The 21,480-nt window shown below is 36.1% G+C and overlaps 1 protein-coding gene across 1 annotated transcript in view; it reads right to left on the bottom strand.

Moving 5' to 3' along the window:
* The window catches only part of LRP1B (LDL receptor related protein 1B), a 1,961,274-nt gene that overhangs the window by 926,849 nt on the left and 1,012,945 nt on the right, over positions 1 to 21,480 (bottom strand). The window contains exons 12-13 of the mRNA XM_069573760.1: positions 7,584 to 7,764; positions 703 to 922 (exon numbers count right to left, since the gene is read on the bottom strand). Coding sequence (XP_069429861.1) covers positions 703 to 922; positions 7,584 to 7,764 — 401 coding nt within the window. The remainder of the gene's footprint in view (positions 1 to 702; positions 923 to 7,583; positions 7,765 to 21,480) is intronic.

Below are 21,480 nucleotides of genomic sequence, written 5' to 3'. Positions count from 1 at the left end.
AAGTATATTGTTAAAGGAAACATTTTGGTAATTTCTCATATTCCATCTTCTTACTGTTTAACTAAATATTGAAGCCATTCATAAGGCTATATGTGCTGAGGTGACTGACTATAGGAGAGAATATAGAGGTGATATTTTTCCAATGTTGCCTCTCTCAGACAGTCAATGGCATCGTCAATTTCACAGAATTATTTCAAAATCATTTTGCAATGATTCTACCAAACGAGGTAAGAAGATGTTGATATTTATTCACATACATGGGCTTGAAATTCATTCTACTCTTGTATTTCAATTCCAATGTTACAAAGTTCTTTATCTGAGTAAGTGAATTATAATAATTTTGTCAAAATACTTAGGTTAAATTTCAGCTCCAAACACTTGAAGATATTTGAACCAAATTGAGTTGGTTTGCCCTAGCAAACATCAATACTGTAGAAATGCCATTTTCAAACAGCTCTGATATCCTAAGAGATTCTTTTAGAAATCCCACAAATCCTGGCATACCACAGTGAGCTGGGCCCGGTCTCCCGGAGGCAAGTGCCAGCTGCACTGCTTAATGCTCAGCCTCCTTCAGCCACCCCACAGAGACTACTGGCAGCTACCTCAGAGGGGTAAAAATAAACTTGAAAGTATTTTTAACACAACACAACAGGGCTCTGCGAAAGAAGCCTGTGGGTTAAAACAGCAGCATTTGTCTTTTACCTTCCTGTGAGTTCCATTCAAAAACACTTTCTCAATATGATCATAATAGGCATCACACCAGTATAACGTGTGGGTGTGAAAGTCCAGAGTTAAACCGTTTGGCCACAGCATCTTTGAAGTCACAAAAATCTGCCGATTGAAGCCATCCATCCAGGCCTTCTCGATCCTTCCCACGCTGTCATCTATTTCATCTTCCTCCCAGTCTGTCCAATACATCCAGCTAAAACAAAAACCAGAGTGCATGTGTGTTATTTCAATCAGCCGCCAGTATAGTGGGATGCTACCTCAGGTTTGACAGCTCCACAGAAATTGATTACATCCTGATTTTTTCTCCTGTCTAAATGCTTATCTTCCCAAAGGGGGAAGTAGCTATGAAATACTCAGGGAAGTTAAGATTGGTGCAGTGGGTTGGGATGGGGGATGGGGGAGGCGTAAATGGGAGGGGACACACACACACACATATAGTTGTGACTGATTCCTGTTGTTGTTGTAAGGCCCAACACCACTGTAAAGCAATCATCCTTCAATTAAAAATTAAACAAAAATTGTGAAGTAAAGCCAGTCCAAGTAGACACATTTCAGAAAACCCACAACCCCTACTATTATACTTACTAGACTTGTTTATTCATTAACCTATCAGTAAGTGCCAAATATTGATTCCTTTTTTTTTGGTGTTGATACCAAGATTGTGAAATGATTCTTGAGGCATTGCTATTTTTAAATGTCCACTTATAAAACATATAATCAATTATATGATTAAATAGTAGATTGACTGGCATGAGAATGATAGCACAGTTAATGACCTACTCCAGACATTATTTAAGCCCAGATAAATTATTATTATTTTTTTTTAAGACAAGCAGTTGGATTGTCTTAGTTCTAAAGGGCACAGGCATACTGGGTTTGTTTGGCCAGGTCTAATTTGTCTTCCTGATGCAAATTATCTATGCTTTATTGCTGCTTATCATTACCCCCCAAACCCACAGAAGATGATTGAGCTGCACATAAGTTTAATAACAGCAGGTTGACTGACCTTGAGAGTTTGAGCTTTAATTTCTATCTCAAACAAAAGCATCTGCCTTTAAAAACAAATCTTTTGTGCAAGCTATAACAGTGGGAGAAGGGGTTTTGAGCTAATGTTCCAACTGCCTCATGAATAAGGTTAAAACCCTCCACATGTGTTGTATTCTTGGGGGTCGTGTGAAAGTTCCTGAGTTACTAATTAAAGTGTAGAGTTTAATTCTGTCATCTTATATACAACTTTATAAAGCTTCAAAGCTTTTCTAAGCTGCTAACCTTGGAAGTGCCCTTATTAAATACCTTTGCCTCTCACATGTTCTGGATTTTAAAGAATTTCTGAGGTAATTTCAGACAAATCTGTGTTCATGACTAAAAATCTTACTGTGATCAAAGCAAGCAGACTGGGGACAGCTAAGGATATAACACACCATCCACTTGTTTATGTCAATTAAACTCTTTTTAAATTCTCTTAACAATTTATAATTATGCTGATATTCCTTTTTAGACCTGAGGAAATATATTTAGCTTGGTGACTTTAGCAAGTCAAAATACATTCTAATCATAGAAAAAAACATGGCATTATGCTTAGCTTGTATCAAGCCTGTTGAAGTGGCTTTATTACTGGGACAAATTAGGAATAAACAGAAGATTCATTTGCTCTAATCCAGTACTAGTTAGGTAAAACTACTTGACTTCAACTATATAAATCAACTATGTAAAAGAAGTAGAAAACTTTTTCCTCTCTATTGATATCTTTCATGAAATTTTAAACAGTTAATCATAACCCAAATCACACATATATGAGTGTGCAAACATACACATAAACACACACACACACAAGATAATTCTCGATAGCCTGGTTGTGGTGGTTTAGTCGCTAAGTCGTGTCTGATTCTTGTGACCCCATGAATTGTAGCCTGCTAGGCTCCTCAGTCCATGAAGATTTTCTAGGCAAGATCACTGGATTGGGTAGCCATTTCCTTCTCTGACCCAGGGAGCAAACCCTTTTCTCTTGCATGGCAGGTGGATTCTTTACTTACTGACCTATGAGGGAAGCCTAACATATTTTATATTGAATTACTATTTGAAAAACAGAGTTGTTCGTGATACAATCCATTACCTGACGTTATTTTTAATCAAACAAAATATAAGAAAAACAAAACTTAAATAAGTGACGCCTATCTGACAAAAATGGGTCCTCCCCGCTGGCTCAAGGGTAAAAGAATTCACCAGCAATGCAGGAGATGCAGGAAACGTGGGTTTGATGGCTGGCTCAGGAAGATCCCCTGAAGAAGGAGTGACAACCCACTCCAGTATTCTTGCCTGGAGAATCCGTGGACTCAGGGGCATTGCAGGCTAGGGTCACAAAGAGTCAGACGTGACTGAAGCGACTTGAGCGCACACACACTCAACACATCTGACAGAAACTAGATATGTGATCATCACCTCCCCATTTCATTATCTGATTAAAAGTTATATTGTGAAGCCATAGAATCATTATCAAAGATGATCGTTCAAAAACACACAAAATAGAAAAACCTATAAAATAAACCATGCCCCTCCTCCAGGGGATCTTCCCAACCCAGGGATCAAACCCAGGTCTCCCACATCACAGGTGGATTCTTTACTGTCTGAGCCACCAGGGAAGCCCATAAAATAAGCAGGAGCTAATAAATATTTTTATAGGTGGGACTTGGGGTATCCCTCAAGTAAAAATTAGGTTAAGCTGTCCTTTCTTATTACAAGAAAGAATACACCTCTATTTTTCAAGACCTGGTCAAATGCAATTTCTTAATGAAGTCTATCCCTAGCTTTTCTCTCAAAATTAGCCCTTTTTTCTGTTTCCCAGTGACAGTTCTCATCTTATAGAATTTATAGCATTTATACCTTGTATTGATTTTGATAGTGTTGCATGTCTGATAATTCTATTTTAAAAAATTCATATTTATACTCTAAAACATTAAACTTGGTTTTGTTGATATTAATCATGTCTCCAACTTAAATTGTATTATCTGATGATCAATCTCCCAAAATTTTAAATCTATAAGATTTTCAGTCATGGAATTAAAATAAATTTTACTGTTTTAAAACTTGATTGCGTTGATGAGATAATATCTAGCTTTCAACTAGAGGATGTGGTACTCTTACTTAAGACAGGGTTATGCAAAATCCTGACTGGAGGGATATATGAATTGTTTTCATTTATCTTTTCTTGGAGACAATGTTTTGAGAAATCAGAATTGGAGTTATAAGTTTCTAAGTTATTTGTGTTATGAAATGTGAAATGTTTGGAAGAGGGGGAGTTAATCTGGAGCTATCACCTTGAGGAACAGTCCATCATAATTAATTCCTCCCATTTTGACAACTGTTGAGCCCTGCCAATCCTATTATTTCACTGTCTCCTGTCTAAATTCTCACATTTCTATTGCTATTACAAATGCTACCATCTGTCTTTTATCACTTTTCAAAGGGAACTCCCCATGGGTTGTTTCTCATAGAGCTGTCATATGCCTTTCACTTGTCTTCCTAAATCATGAATTGAAAAAAAAAATGTGATTTTTATCCTCAAAACCTTCTAATTATTTTGTTGTCAGCAAAATAAGTTAAAGCTTTTAATTACAACATTGAAGATTTCTGCATAGTTCTAATCTCACCTTCTGCTATATTCCTTCGCATGTCCCTGGTTCTAGTCTTAACGAACTCATCTCACCTCAAAATCACCACTAACTCCCCCTGCTTCCAAACAAGTACTCATATTGCCCCTCAGAGTACAGTGACTAACCTATGACCCCAAACTCTAAGCTCTTGAGGAAATTCATTTGGAAATCCTACCCATCCTCTAAAGTTCAATTCTGAACTTTAAAACTTCAAAAATCTTTTAAAATCTCAGTAAATTTCCAGAGTATGCATTTAATTCTATTTGAATTTATAGATAAATTGTGTGCTGTGTGTGTGTGTGTTTCTGGGGCGGGGCTGTGTGTGTGTGTGTTTACACCAAGCACACTGCTTTATAACATCCTTGAAGACATTTATCACCTTACTGATTTCTATTTATCTATACAGTAGTTACTTAATAATGTATTTTATTAAACAAATAAATGAATGAATCCTTTACTAATTCTATAATTGGTTCAGAAGCTTTTGATAAGAACATAGTTCTGAACAGAGTAATTTTTTTAACAGGCTATTATGGCAGAGAATATCTGTGATGCTTTCTTGTGTACCACTGTAAAAGGTATTATGGTAGAAAAATATGACTAAATCAGCTTTCTTCTGAAAATGTTTTGCTTAAAATTATATTATGCTATTTAAAATAGAGCTTTTCAAACTTAAATCACATCTTCATAAAAAAAAAACATATTAGGGTCAAGCAATTATTTGGATACAAATTCAGATGGTCCTATTTCTACTTGTCTTCCAATCCATTCGCCACAGAATAGTAAGAGTAGTTTGCTTTTTAAATATAAATTGATGATATCACAACTCTGTTTTACACTTGCACTGAAGAACAAAGTTCTCATCATGGTACACAAGGCCCTAATTTCTTTACGATTGTATCTTCAGTCACTTTCCCAGTTGCCATCTACAACCAGCCCCACTGTCTTCATTGCAGTTCCTCTAACCACTGAAAATCTTCAACTGCACTATTTTCTTCATCTGAACTCTTTCCTCATGGCTTGTTCCTTCTCTAAACAAAGTTTCAACTTAAATAATGGCACCGTAAAGAAGCTTTTCAGCAAACGTATTGAAACAGTTTTCTGTTAGTCTCCTTCACCTTAACATGCTTATTTGACTCCATTTCTTGGTCTCTAGTGAAGTGAAAGTCATTCAGTCGTGTCTGATTCTTTGCGACCCCATGGACTATACAGTCCATGGAATTCTCCAGGCCAGAATACTGGAGTGGGTAGCCTTTCCCTTCTCCAGAGGATCTTCCCAACCCGGGGATCAAACCCCGGTCTCCTGCATTGCAGGGGGATTCTTTACTGGCTGAGCCACAGGGGAAGCCCTTGGTCTCTAGAAATTACATTAATTGTCCATTTGGTGCTTACTTACCGTTGCAGCTCCCCATTCGCTAGTTTGCAGATAACACAGAATGCTTCATGAGGGCTAAGACTATGCCTGTTTTGTTACCTACTGTAGTTCTAGAGCAGCACTCCGAGCATAGTATATTTTTACAGGAAAAATGTGTGTATACACGTATACACATGTGTATACACATATACATACATAGATATATCCGTGCTCATGTCTGTTTTTAGGTTGGTGTGTGATAGCAGTATTCTATTTAAAAATCTGTCTGACGGGAGAAGTAGAAGACTCACTCTTTGCTGCATTAGAGGCAAACATAGGATTAGCTGGCAGAGAGGATCTACAAGGATGTGGAAATTGACTTAATGAAAAGAAAAAATGTCATATCAGATTTGTCCCTAAATGTTTTGAATCATGTGTTTACATGCTCTAGGTTTCAAATCTAAACTGGACGCTTGCCTCTTAGGAAAGTTTAAAATGGATTCCTGATTCTGAAGAAAGAGATAGGACTAGGGACATGAATTTCCTTCCAAATCATCTGGTTCCATAACCTCCGCTCAGTGTCATTTCCCTGAGTACCTGAAAAAGCCTTTAATTCTATTGGAAAATATTTTCCTCTAACATAATACTGAGAAAGAAGATTTTGTTTTAAGATATATTTGAAACATCTTGCCTCAAGGAAATTTCAAAAATGTGGAATAAATACTTTCTTTTAATGTTAGGATTGCCTCAGCTTAAGGTCAGAGAGATGACTTGCTTTAAGAGTTGGGGAACAAAATAGAAATTTAAAGAATCCACACATAAAACCACTGAAATTACTTTATAATTATGCCTTTCAAAAATCAGTGAGTTCACCTGCTGCTTAGGTCAGCCTAGAAAGAAGCACCCTGATTGTATCTGGAGCTATTCCCAACACAATTTTAGGAACAGAAATGTGGTGATCTCAAATTACAAGTGAGTCATGTGCTTCCTAGTCAATTATTTTTTGTATATATATGATACAGTATAAAAAATAAATTTTGTGATCCTATTCTGAAACACTGAAATACAAGCTATGAAGGGGATAAAAACCACAGACAAAAACTGAACATGTAAAATATGCATACAACTCATTTCATTCTGAGATTCTATTAGGAATTTTCACTTTTTTTCAATATTTTCATACATACAGTATTATTTTAAAATGATGTCACTATGTGGAAACTGGTTATATCTAAAATTACATGATTCCCAATCTAGACTAATCAAGAGTATTGCAGTAAAGTGGTTTTGAATAAAGTCTTGGTTTAAATATTTATACAGTTTCTTAATAATCAAAAACTTTTGGCAGATTTGTTACCAATTTCTCTGCAAAAGAAGAACAAGAACAGCAACTAATTCAGAGGATTATTATAGGGGATCATGGACAGAGCACAGTAACCTATTTAATACAATGCCTGATCCTTAGTAAATGAACAATAAAAAAAAGTTGCCATTTTCTGAATACATTAAATTTCAATAGTCTTTAATTAAAAGTTAAATCAATTGATTTGTTGGTTTGAATTATTTATCTTGGTGCCAGTCCATCTAAAATGGAGAATGATGGTGCTTGTCTGAATAAATCAAGTAAATGTATTCTTTATACAAATAATCTATATCAGTTCAATGTATTTTGGTAAGTTTACTTAGCATATTCTGTAGGAGAGGAAATCATTAAATGAGTAACTTTTCTTAATCAGGTCACTGATATGTGAATGCACATTTGGAATAAAACTTACTTCTTTTAGGTATGCAAAAATCAAATTTATCTAGCATCATTTTCTTTTATATAAAGCTAATCAAACATCTCATACCCGCTGACAGGATCCACCACAATCCCTCTGGGGTGGGACATTTCTCCCTCTAAGAGAGTCTTCCGACTCTGAGAAGCCTTTTCTAGCCTGGCCACATTAATGGTCTTCCTATGGCCATCGTTTGTCCAGTACAGGTTATTTCCTATCCAGTCCACAGCAATGCCCTCCACATTATCCAGATCTGCAAAAAACAAAAACAAAAAAGGAACAGATTTTATATTAGTGTTCACTACTTATGTTCTACTTAATAAAAAGTTTAATTGTAAAATAAATATATTCTGATCCGTAAATTCTTTTAGAGTCAGACTTTTGCCAATATCATCCCATAGAACAGATTTCACTTTTGTTTTGAACATCATATTATGTGAATGACAGGCCCTTTCTTGAGATATTTTAATTGAAACAGTGATCTGCCAAAAAAATAGGAAAATAGATGATGAGAGATAAGAGGGTGAAAATGAGTCTTCAGAATAAAAATATAGTTTTATAGCCTGTTCAGAAGTAAAATGTCAGGTAGCATGATCAAATAGCATGTTCAAAAGTAAGCAGGTTTAAACATGTAATATACAATGTGAATAACCAAAACAATGCAAATGCCTTTTTGCCAAGAGATGAAGAGGTTCAGTGGAAGAACATCTCTGAAAGCCCAGAAAAGGTTGTCTCCATGGAACTACAGGAAGAGTGAACTCAAAGAAGTGTTAAAATATTTCTGTATATCCCAGACTTATTTTGAAAAAGGACAGCATCACTGGCTCCTATAAGAGACAAGCACTGATAATTTAAAGGAATACTCTAAACATACAATCATATGAACTCCTCTAATTCAAATCTTTATAAAAAGGTAAACGCTGATGCTTATAAATGAAGGTTGACAGTTTATTATCACATAATAGCAGTAGAATAGATCCCCAATGTAGAGATTTTTATAACTACTCTCTTTCTATGGTCTTTTCCTCACTTCCAAATTATATATATCATAAATATAACTCTGTTCCTCTGGCAGAAAAAATTACCATGAACTCCACCTTTTCTTTAAAACCCAAGAAACCATTGTCTCTTTTCCTTCTGGTGTGAGATAAAGAACTGGTACTTACTGGACACAACAGGTAGGAGTTTATCAGAGACAGAGATGAGCATTCACACACTCCTAGGAAATCTACATGACCATTCAGTTCAGTTGCTCAGTCATATATGACTCTTTGTGACCCCATGGACTGCAGCACACCAGGCTTCCTTGTCCATCACCGACTCCCGGATCTTACTCAAACTCAAGTCCATCGAGTAGGTGACGCCATTCAACCATCTCATCTTCTGTCCTCCCATTCTCTTCCTGCCTTCAATCTTCCGCAGCATCAGGGTCTTTTCAAATAAGTCAGCTCTTCATATCAGGTGTTCAAAGTATTGGAATTTCAGCTTCAGCATCAGTCCTTCCAATGAATATTCAGGACTGATTTCCTTTAGGATGGACTGGTTGGATCTCCTTGCAGTCCAAGGGACTCTCAAGAATCTTCTCCAACACCACAGTTCAAAAGCATCAATGCTTCAGCACTCAGCTGTCTTCATAGTCCAGCTCACACATCCATACCTGACTACTGGAAACCCATAGTCTTTACTAGATGGACCTTTGTTGGCAAAGTAATGTCTCTGCTTCTTAATATGCTGTCTAGGTTAGTCATAACTTTCCTTCCAAGGAGCAAGCATCTTTTAATTTCATGGCCACAATCACCCACTTGACTTCGCATTCCAGAATGTCTGGCTCTAGGTTGGTGATCACACCTTCAGAATTATCTGGGTCATGAAGATCTTTTTTGTATAGTTCTTCTGTGTATTCTTGCCACCTCTTCTTAATATCTTTTGCTTCTCTTAGATACATACCATTTCTACTCTTTATTGTGCCCATCTACATGACACTCCCCCATATATATAGATGTCATAAATATTGACTGTTATCATATTCTTTAATCATGGCCTTCTGGCCTTGGGAAAAATAAAATTTTCTTTTGTGACCCTTTTTGCTAATTAGTATGAGCTCTAGCTCAGGATAACTAATATAAGGTGTGATTTTATCTAATTGAAAATCTCATTAGAGTGATTCAGATTTGTTCTCAATTTCACTAAGCTATCTGCTTCATTACCAACCAATATGAGTAATTTGCACAGGTTAATTGTGCCTATGCTTAGAAAAAAGTTTAATTTTGCCTTTGCTTTATTGACACTTAATTCTTCTGAGCACTTCTTGCTCTAGCATAATGGAAAAGAATAGCTGGTTACTCTTTTCTATTTATCATAGTCTGTGGCTGGTTTTTATCTTGATTATTGGTTTCCAAAATTTATATTACATCTGAAATCTATTCCAGCACAGAAACTTCTTTCTTTAAAAACCTTTGCACTTTTAAAACATTTTTTGAAATTGACTTGACAGTTTTCTTTTTTATATGAAACAGTTATAGCATTATATGATTGAAATTTTATTTCTGACACTTGGGTAAGCAATTCAGTCACTCTGATCCTTAATTTTTTCCATTTAAAAAGGGATGATAATAATAGCACCTATACTTGTGAGATGATAACAAGACATAAATTAGCTACTGCATGTAAAATACCTAGCATACTGCCTGCAATATTGTAAATTCTCAACACGTGTTAGTTTTTATTAATTCATCAGGATTAAAATGTATATATATTTGGGCTTTTTTGATAGGAATATACCTTATGTTTTTCTCTTTTAAAATGATTATTCAGTAATGATTTCCTGCATTTTGACCAATGGCCAAATTTAATTAGAAATAGGATATGCAGAGTCAACTGTGAATAAATAGAGTGGAATGGAATGGAATTCTAAAAAGCAGAATGTGGGAAGATCCTGTCTCTAATTAGTTTGGTTTTGTCTTTGAAAAATGAAATGTTTGAACTACATAAAGTAGAGATTAGACTCACAAGTTTTTGAACCACACTTCCTAGGCTCTGACACTCACTTATTCTCTAATGGAGCAAGTTACACCTGATCTTTAAGATGGGTGCAATGATGGTGTTTAATGCATAGGATTATTTTGAGGATTAAATTCATAAATATATGCAAAATTATTAAAAATAACATGTGATACACAATAAGTACTATATAAATGTTGCTATGAATATCATTACTAACAGTATCACTACTATTATAATCTCTTTAGGTATCTATCTTTTGAGAAAGAAATGAATCAACTAGCTTAAAATGTTTTTTTAATATTATTTGTGTGGGTGTGTTTTTCTTTTCTGAAAAGAATGAAGCTGAATGTAAATTTTAAGATTAAAAAAAAAGTAAAAATTGAATCTTATGTGCCACTTGGGAATCTTTTTTAGGCTATCTTTAGCTGGACAGAGAGAAATTTCCTCTCTTAGAATTGTAGGACAAAGCCTGAACAATCAATGGATCCTTTTCCCAACAAATATACACTGGAAAGGTAAAACTCCACCTCTATATCATTTAGCATATTCCTTTATCTTATGACTTTAGATGAAAAACTAAAACATTAGTTTTATATACAAATCATTTTTTATTCAAGAGGGTTTGGTTGAGACTTGCCTGAGATTGACTATTTGGAACTCCATAACAAGAAACCTTCAACTAGGTGGTCAATAACATATGAAGGTTTATGACACTGAACTTGAAACAAACATAGGCAACTACAGAGACACTAACTGCTAGTTCAAGGAAACACATGACTGTTCAAAAGAAAGTTGTTTGTTAAAAAGAAACTTGCTAGAGTAGATTGCTTTGATACCTTTGGGTAAGAGTTGAAGTAGTCTACATTCCAAAATCAACATTCACTACCTCATGAGCATCATCAGTACTACACAACTAATAGCAAACAAAATTATGACCTTTTTAAAAAATCTGGTCAAAATCTTCCTTATGCTTCAAAAAAATACCCATTTTCATTTATCAATAGGAAAGAACTTACTTGTAGTTTAAAAAAAAAATTCCAATAATAATGGCTTCTTTTAATTTTTTATAGATTGAGATTATGTCTGTATGTCCCCTTTAAAGAAAAGAATTGAGACACTTATCTATATAATTCAGATTGAAAATAGACTTTTCATGTACTCTGTGAATACTTAAGATTAACATGTTATTTGACTCAAATTATTAAAGTTTTCATTACTTTTTCTTTGTAAACATTGTTCAAGTACATCAAGAATAACTTTTATAAACAGACATAATATATAATAGTGTGCTAGAAAAATATACATCTCCATGAAAATCTAGATTTTTCACTGAAGTGAAAAATTCTTGACAATAGTATTGTTATTTCCTATAAGTGATACCTACCATAAATGAAGATGAATAAAAGACAATTAAACTAATATAAATGAAAAAGAACAATTGTATTGATTTAAAATAAAACAGAAAGCTATTTAATTAATGTAATATCTAGGATTAGGTGAAACAAGCATTTAAAAAGAAGTTGGAAAATACATTCTAAAACTAAAGCATTATTATGGGTATGATTTTTAGATATTATATATTTATGGAAAAGAAGAAGATTAAAGTTCTCATAGTTAAAATGAACCCTTCCACTTTTAAAAATGGGTCCAAGATAATAAATAAATAAATAAATAAATGGCTAAGGATGTGAGCAGTGGCTTTAGTTTCCTTAAGGTGCATATCATATTTCCAGATTAATGTATAAGTCTTAATGCTTTACAAAATAATTTGATTAATATTGTAAGGAAGTAATTGGAAATTACATACCATCACTGCCACTATTAAAACACAGGGCCTAGATTTTTCCAAAGTATTCAAGTTTTTCTATCCTTAGTATGAACATTATTTTTCTGAGTTAGAGCAAAGTATTAAAATTCCAGAAGTGTTGGCATGAGTGCAAAGTATGACCACATGCCTTAAATAACTGAAAGTACCCTACAAATGTAGACACATCCAGAGCCAGGGTTATCATGCCTCAGAGTTAGTGACTGGACAACTCTCCTGCCTCATATTCCTATAGTTCAATTAATACAAATTCTTTCTGTGCATTTCAATAAGGCCCAAGGTGTCATAGCTCATATGTATCTGACATGTGTGAATGAAGTTCATTTCATTAACACTGTGGCAACAATGTTTGCCTACTGAATTTTCTATCTCATAAGATTATAGGAGTACTTGGACAGACTAAAGTTTTCTGTATTATCTGCCCGCAGTGGCTAGCTGAGGCTGATGTTCTCATCCTCATTTTTCATTCCAGGTCCTTCCTCAGTTCATTTATTAGGTTGACGAGGATGAATACACAAGCTACTCACAATGGAAACAAAGTATTTAGCTGTTTTATTCAAAGAGATCTGTAAAGTGCATATAGGGATCTTGAATTCCAGATGAAGAGAATATATTACAAACAGTGATTTCCTTCTATTTTAAAACAGAACATGTTTTTATTTTTAGTCTGGGGAGAAGGTGATACAGGTGGTCTCTCTATGACATTCAGATATTTCATCTTTGATCCAATAATGAGCATTCAGTTCAGTTCAGTCGCTCAGTCGTGTCTGACTCTTTGTGACCCCATGAATTGTAGCATGCCGGGCCTCCCTGTCCATCACTAACTCTTGGATTTCACTCAAAAGTTTCGCTCACATCCATGGAGTCAGTGATGCCATCCAGCCATCTCATCCTCCGCCGTCCCCTTCTCCTCCTGCCCCAATCCCTCCTAGCATCAGAGTCTTTTCCAATGAGTCAACTCTTCGCATGAGGTTGCCAAAGTATTGGAGTTTCAGCTTCAGCATCAGTCCTTCCAAAGAAATCCCAGGGCTGATCTCCTTCGGAATGGACTGATTGGATATCCTTGCAGTCCAAGGGACTCTCAAGAGTCTTCTCCAACACCACAGTTCAAAAGCATCAATTCTTTGGTGCTCAGCCTTCTTCACAGTCCAACTCTCACATCCGTACATGACCACTGGAAAAGCAATAGCCTTGACTAGATGGACCTTTGTTGGCAAAGTAATGTCTCTGCTTTTGAATATGCTATCTAGGTTGGTCATAACTTTTCTTCCAAGGAGTAAACGTCTTTTAATTTCATGGCTGCAATCATCATCTGCAGTGATTTTGGAGCCCCCCCAAAATAAAGTCTGACACTGCTTCCATTGTTTTCCCATTTATTTCCCATGAAGTGATATATGAGCATAAAGAGAATGTCACAGCATGCACCATACTTACCAACACAGTAATCTAAAGTGATGAATAAAATGAAATATATTAAAGCCTGTTAAGAACTGAGATGTTTACAGTATTTTCAAGCTTACAAGTAAGCTGTTTCTGTTTCATGGATGATGGTGGATGACACAAAACTTGTAATTCAGGTATGGCACAGCTAGAAGCAAGGTCATTAGCAGACTGGTGTCCCTTTAGTCCACAATCCCAAATGGGATGGGCCTATATGGATGCCTTCACACACAGTGGGCTCCATTACATAGGAGAAGAATTCTGAATTTAGAAAACCCAGTATTTTCTAATGGGCAATAAGCAGCCCTACCTATTTGCATTGGATGGATGTTCTACCTCTTCTTCCAAGTTTCTGTTCCATGCAAACATCCTTGTTAGAATATTTCAGAACAAAAGGCAATTGGTGCCTTCCTCTAAGATATGCAGAAATCTGAGAGATCCATGGAGAAGTGTCTCCTAAGAAAAGATCCTAAAAAGTTATAATTTATGTTTTTAACAATGCAGATGAAGTGAAGAAGCATATGAACATGATTGTAAATAACAATCATTTCTGGGTTCCAGGCTACAGCTCTAAGGGAATTCTCTATTGATTTATACTACCACATTTTATATTGTTCGACTAGCTATGTGTGATAACTAACTTATAAGTCAATTTGTTCAGGGCATGGTACACAGAAACTCAGTTAAATATCAGTCCAGATATTTCTGTGAAAGTACTATTACATGATATCAACATTTAAATCAATGCAATTTAAATAGAGCAGATTACTCTCCATATTGTAGGTTGATCTAATCCCATCAATTGAAGGCTTTAAGAGAAAGCAGACTAAGATCTCCTGAGGAAGAAGGAATTTGGCTTCTAAACTGTCTTTGGATTCAAGCAGCAATATCACCAACTTTTCCCTGAATCTACAACCTATAATTCTATCCTGTAGATTTTGGACTTGTTATTCTCTACAACTGTGTCAGACAATTCTTTAAGTATATATTTTTATTTCTTCTTCTTTATGTATATAATTTATAGGTCCTGTTTCTCCAGAGAATCTTAATACATCACTGCCATGCCTGTAATCTGGAAAAGCTTTTGCTCCTAACTTCTGTTAACAACCTTTTGCTACCCAATTCCATCCACTTAGCAAGAGAGACAGAGAAGTGAAGTTGCTCAGTCATGAAGTTGACTCTGCGATTCCATGGACTGCAGTTTGCCAGTCTCCTCCATCCATGGAATTTTCCAGGCAAGAGTACTGGAGTGGGTTGCCAGTTTCCTTCTCCAGGGGATCTTTCTGACCTGGGGAATGAACCTGGGTCTCCCACATTCCAAGCAGATGCTTTACACTCTGGGCCACCAGGGAAGCCCAAGAAAGAGAGAGAAGAGAGTAAAAATTGCTTCAACATCTGAACATAAAATATTGGAGATATTCTTGAATATTCCATTTGGTCCTACGAAGTGGTGATCATTTTTAAAAAGAAAATACTTTGGAACTTACTGCACTAATACTAAATTACTCCATTTCTTTCTATTAAGTGAAAAAGCAACTCTATTAAAAGTCACTTGAACAATCTCATTTCATAAAAAGTGATGTTTTTACTAGCTATATTTTCTAATATGTTTAATATTTTTGAATTTGGTAATTTAAACATCCAAATAGATGTCACTTCAGTTGATAATTTTTATTGAACCTTGAAAAGAAACACACTTTGCTTAGGCATCATGTTTAGTGAAAGACAGTGACCATTAAGTTTCATGTTGAGTTTAGAAGTCAGAGGCTGTACATCTCCATTATACTTATAATAATCAGGACAAAGAACAAATGTGTCATCCCATCCAACCATCTTCCTGCAGGTTAGCTTAACATATTAAATTACCAAAAGTGTACTTATTTCAGACCCTCATTAGTACCTAGTGGGAAAATGATAGGCAAGTGTGGATAATAGGTAAACGTAATAAAGGAAGTCTTAATAGTATTTAATAGTAATTTATCTCACAATAACTGTATATAGCTACCTAAGAAAATGTATACAGTCATAACCCTCTTTAGTCCACAGGTAGACTTATAAAACTTAAGCAGTGAATCAGAGGAAGATTCAATAATAAAACTAGACAGGGATCTAGTTTTAAAGCTGGTATTTCAGAGACTAAAGGCAGCTAGAGAATCATATGGAGCTTCCCTGGTGGCTTAGTAGGAAAGAATCAGCCTGCAATGCAGGGGACACAAGTTTGATCCCTGGGCCAGGAATCTCCCTTTGAGAAGGAAATAGCAACCTACTTCAGTATTTTTGCCTGGGAAATCCCACGGACAGAGGAACCTGGTGGGCTAAAGTCCATGGGGTTGCAAAAGAGTCAGACACAGCTTAGAGACTATACATACAAGAGAATTATATAGGCCAACATCTAGGTCTACCAAACATGGAAGGGAAAAAAAAACCTGGAAAGTAAAGTTAGTCACAGGGACTCACATTTAGTTAGTAGTCAATTCAGTCAGTCTGGAAATATGGCTCATGTTCCAATGTACCTATCCACTATAAAGTTGGATCTCTAGCATTGTAAAAAGAAAAATTATAAATTGAACCAAGATCCAAAGAAAGTTAACATAAGCAACAATTTAGTAGCAGAAAACAGTGGGACATGAAAGAGAAAGGAGTAGATATGAGTAAGATTACTGAAGGAAAGGAGGATTTAACAACCTTCCAATCAAAACATTATTCTCAATAAACTGCAGATTTGACTTCTGACCTAAATACATTAGATGGCTGATACTGTAGTTTCAGTAAATATCTGTATGAGGGAAGTCAAATATTAAAATAAACAAGGAAAAGTTGAGACATTGCTATAGTATACACAAAACTGAGAAAATATAACTACTAAATTCATGATGGAAAAACTGGTGAAACTGAGTAAGGGTTTTAGTAGGACTGTATCAACATTAATTCTCTAGTCTTGATAATTGTTTTATTAGACAAGATGTTATTACTAGGAAAACTGTGTGAGGGATATCAAAAAATCTCTATACCATTTTGTAGTTTTTCCACCAACCTAAATAAAAGTAATTCAAAATTAATTTTTAAAATTTAATCAATTAAAAGAATGAATGTTTTATAAATACAAATAATATAAATATTATGTGTAATATAAAGACTATACTATTTGTAATATAAAAACACATTATTATTTGTACTATGAAGTCACATGACTGGAAAAGGAGGTCAGTTTTCATTCCAATCACAAAGAAGGGCAATGTCAAAGAATCTTTAACCTCCCCCACAACTGTACTCATTTCACATGCTAGCAAGATAATGATCAAAATCCTTCAAGCCAGACCTCAACAATATGTAAACCAAGAACTTCCAGATGTACAAACTGAATTTAGAAAAGGCAGGGGAACCAGAGATCAAATTGCCAACATCTGTTGGATCATAGAATGAGCAAGGGCATTCCCGAAAAACACCTACTTCTGCTTTATTGACTATGCTAAAGCCTTTCTGTGGATCACAACAAACTGTGGAAAATTCTTCAAAAGATGGGAATACCAGACCTCCTTTACCTGAGAAACCTGTATGCAGGTCAAGAAGTAACAGTTAGAACCAGACGTGGAACAATAGACTGATTCCAAATTGGGAAAGGAGTATGTCAAGCCTATATACTGTCACCCTGCTTATTTAACTTATATGCAGAGTACATCATGTGAAATGCTAGGTGGGATAACGCTCAAGCTGGAATCAAGATTGCCAGGAGAAATATCAATAACCTCAGATTTGCAGATGACAACACTATTATGGCAGAAAGTGAAGAGGAAATACAGAACCTCTTGATGTAAGTCAAAGAGAGTGAAAAAGCTGGCTCAAAATTAAACATTCAGAAATGAAGATCATGGCATTTAGTCCCATCATTTCAGGGCAAATAGACAGGGAAACAATGGAAACATTGAGAGACTTTATTTTTGGGGGCTCCAAAATCACTGCAGATGTTGATTATAGCCATGGAATTAAAAGACACTTGTTCCTTGCAAGAAAAACTATGACAAACCTAGACAGTGTATTAAAAAGCAGAGATATTGCTTTTCCAAAAAAGGTTTGTCTAGTCAAAGCTATGATTTTTCTAGTAGTCATGTACAGACGTGAGAATTGGACCATAAAGAAGGCTGAGCACCAAAGAATTGATACTTTTGTGCTGTGGTGCTGGAGAATACTACTCTTGAGAGTCCCTTGGACAGCAAGATCAAACCAGTCAATCCTAAAGGAAATCAACCCTGAATATTCATTGAAAGGACTGATGCTGAAGCTGAGGCGCCAGTATTTTGGCCACCTGATGGTAAGAGCTGACTCACTGGAAAAGAACCCAATGCTGGGAAAGACTGAAGGCAGAAGGAGAAGGGAATAACAGAAGAAGAGATGTTTGGATGGAATTTACTAATTCAGTGGATATGAGTTTGAGCAAACCCCACGAGATTGTAAATAACTGGAAAGCCATGGATGCTACAGTTCATGGGGTCACAGAGTCGAACATGACTGAGCAACTAAACAACAACAAAATGTAAAGAAGATGTTAACGGTTAATTAGAGCATAATTTGCAGGAAGAAAGGGATGGTGAAAAGTTATATTAATGCTATATTTTCTAACAGTTAGTGAGTTAAATGAATCCTTATGATTCCATATTACTCAGCCGTTAAAAAGAATTCATTTGAATCAGTTCTGATGAGATGGATGAAACTGGAGCCGATTATACAGAGTGAAGTAAGCCAGAAAGAAAAACACCAATACAGTATACTAACACATATATATGGAATTTAGGAAGATGGCAATGACGACCCTGTATGCAAGACAGGGAAAGAGACACAAATGTGTATAACGGACTTTTGGACTCAGAGGGAGAGGGAGAGGGTGGGATGATTTGGGAGAATGACATTCTAACATGTATACTATCATTTGAATCGAATTGCCAGTCTATGTCTGACGCAGGATGCAGCATGCTTGGGGCTGGTGCATGGGGATGACCCAGAAAGATGTTATGGGGAGGGAGGTGGGAGGGGGGGTTCATGTTTGGGAATGCATGTAAGAATTAAAGATTTTAAAATTTAAAAAATAAAAAAAAAATTAAAAAAAAAAGGAAAAAAAAAAAAAGAAAAGGTATGCTACTCTTCACAACTACTGCAGAACTAAACTTTGAAAATTCTCTAAAAAAAAAAAAAAAAGAAAATTGGTAATGAAAATTAATGCTAAATAATTTATATAAATAAGTATATAGTATAAATTCATTCAGAAAACTAAGATCATGGCATCCGGTCCCATCACTTCATGGGAAATAGATAGGGAATCCGTGGAGACAGTGTCAGACTTCATTTTTTTTGGCTCCAAAAATCACTGCAGATGGTGATTGCAGCCATGAAATTAAAAGACGCTTACTCCTTGGAAGAAAAGTTATGACCAACCTAGACAGCATATTCAAAAGCAGAGACATTACTTTGCCAACAAAGATCTGTCTAGTCAAGACTATGGTTTTTCCAGCGGTCATGTATGGATGTGAGAGTTGGACTGTGAAGAAAGCTGAGCGCCAAAGAATTGATGCTTTTGAACTGTGGTGTTGGAGAAGACTCTTGAGAGTCCCTTGGACTGCAAGGAGATCCAACCAGTCCATTCTGAAGGAGATCACCCCTGGGATTTCTTTGGAAGGAATGATGCTAAAGCTGAAGCTCCAGTACTTTGGCCACCTCATGCGAAGAGTTGACTCATTGGAAAAGACTCTGATGCTGGGAGGGATTAGGAGCAGGAGGAGAAGGGGACGACAGAGGATGAGATGGCTGGATGGCATTACCGGCTCTATGGATGTGAGTTTGAGTGAACTCTGGGAGTTGGTGATGCACAGGAAGGCCTGGAGTGCTGCAATTCATGGGGTCAGAAAGAGTTGGACACGACTGAGCGACTCAACTGATCTGAACTGATAAATTCATTCAAGCTAAGTATGAAACTGTGCAAGTAAAACTTGAAACTGTGCAAGCAAATGAGATGTTCATTTGGAAAGTCTGGGAAAGTTTAAAACAGGGATGTCTTATGTATATTAACTAAAAATCATATTTTTATTAAAAATATTAAGTAAAATGAAGCCATGTAATTAAAAGATGATTGCTCCTTGCAAGAAAAGCTATTCAGTGTGTTTAAAAATAGAGACATTACTCTGCTGACAAAGGTCCTTCTAGTCAAAGCTATGGTATTTCGAGTAGTCATGTATGCATGTGTGAGTTGGACCATAAAGAAAGCTGAGTGCCAAATAATGGATGTTATTGAATTGTGGTGTTGGAGAAGATTCTCTAGAGTCTCTTGAACAGCAAGGAGATCAAACCATTTAATCCTAAAGGAAATCAACCATGAATATTCACATGAAGGACTGATGCTGAAGCTGAAGTTCTCATAGTTTGGCCTCCTGATGTAAAGAGCCAACTCATTAGAAAAAATTCTGATGCTGGGAAAGATTGAAGGCAGAAGGAGAAGGGGATGACAGACGATGAGATTGGATGGCATCACTGACTCAATGGACATGAGTTTGAGCAAGCTCCAGGAGATGGTGAAGAACAGGGAATCCTGCCATGCTCTAGTCCAAAGGGTCGCAAACAGTTAGACATAACTGAGTGACTGAACAGCAACACATTTCAAATGAATTATGAAAATAGCAAAATTTTAGATTTCTTAAAAGTCTTCAGAGAAGCTCTTTATTAGAACAATTTCAGTAAGTATCAAAGTAACTTAAGATAATCAAAGAATAATAATCTGAAAAAAGAATCATTCTTCAATCATCCTTTGTTGTGTTTCATCAGTTTAATTACTGTTTTCAAAGTGAAAGCGTTAGTTGCTCAGCTTTGTCCGACTCTGTGACCCCATGGACTATAGCCCATCAGGATCCTCTGTCCATGGGATTTTCCTAGGCAAGAATATTGGAGTGAGTTGTCATTCCCTTCCTCAGGAGATCTTCCGAACCCACTGACTGATTCCCAGTCTCCTGCATTGAAGGTAGATTCTTTACTGTCTGAGCCACCAGGGGAAGTAATGATAGCCAAATAAAAGGCCCTGTTCATCCACTTAATGCATATTCCTTGCGTATCTATTATATGCCAGGCACTGTTCTAAACGCTAAGGGCCTATCAAAGAATGAAATAAACAAACACCTCTGATACCTCGAAGCTTACATTCTTATAGCAAGACAATAAACAAACAATATATACTTAGGGCTTCCCTGGTGGTTCTGATGGTAAAGAATCTACCTGCAATTCAGGAGACCTGGACTTGATCCCTGGGTTGAGAAGATCCTCTGGAAAAGGGAATGGCTACCACTCCAGTATTTTGGCCTGAAGAATTTCATGGTAGAGGAACCTGGCAGGCTATAGTCAATGGGGTTGCAAAGAGTTGGACACAACTGAGTGACTTTCACTATATACCTAGGATAGTGAAAAAGAAAGTGAAGTCGCTCAGTCGTGTCCAACTCTTTGCGACCCGTGGACTGTAGCCCACCAAGCTCCTCTGTCCATGGGATTCTCCAGGCAAGAGTACTAGAGTGGGTTGCTATTTCCTTCTCCGGGGGAGCTTCCCGACCCAGGGATTGAACCCAGGTCTCCCACATTGCAGGCAGATGCTTTAACCTCTGTGCCACCAGGATAAGTACTAAAGAAAAAAAGTAACCAGAGAATGGCAGTAAGGATTTAGCCGGGGAATAT

This window comes from Ovis canadensis, chromosome 2 (assembly GCF_042477335.2).
Source record: "Ovis canadensis isolate MfBH-ARS-UI-01 breed Bighorn chromosome 2, ARS-UI_OviCan_v2, whole genome shotgun sequence".
Taxonomy (NCBI): domain Eukaryota; kingdom Metazoa; phylum Chordata; class Mammalia; order Artiodactyla; family Bovidae; genus Ovis; species Ovis canadensis.
The sequence above is the reverse complement of the archived record's forward strand: the minus strand, read 5'-3'. Positions and strand labels throughout refer to the sequence as shown.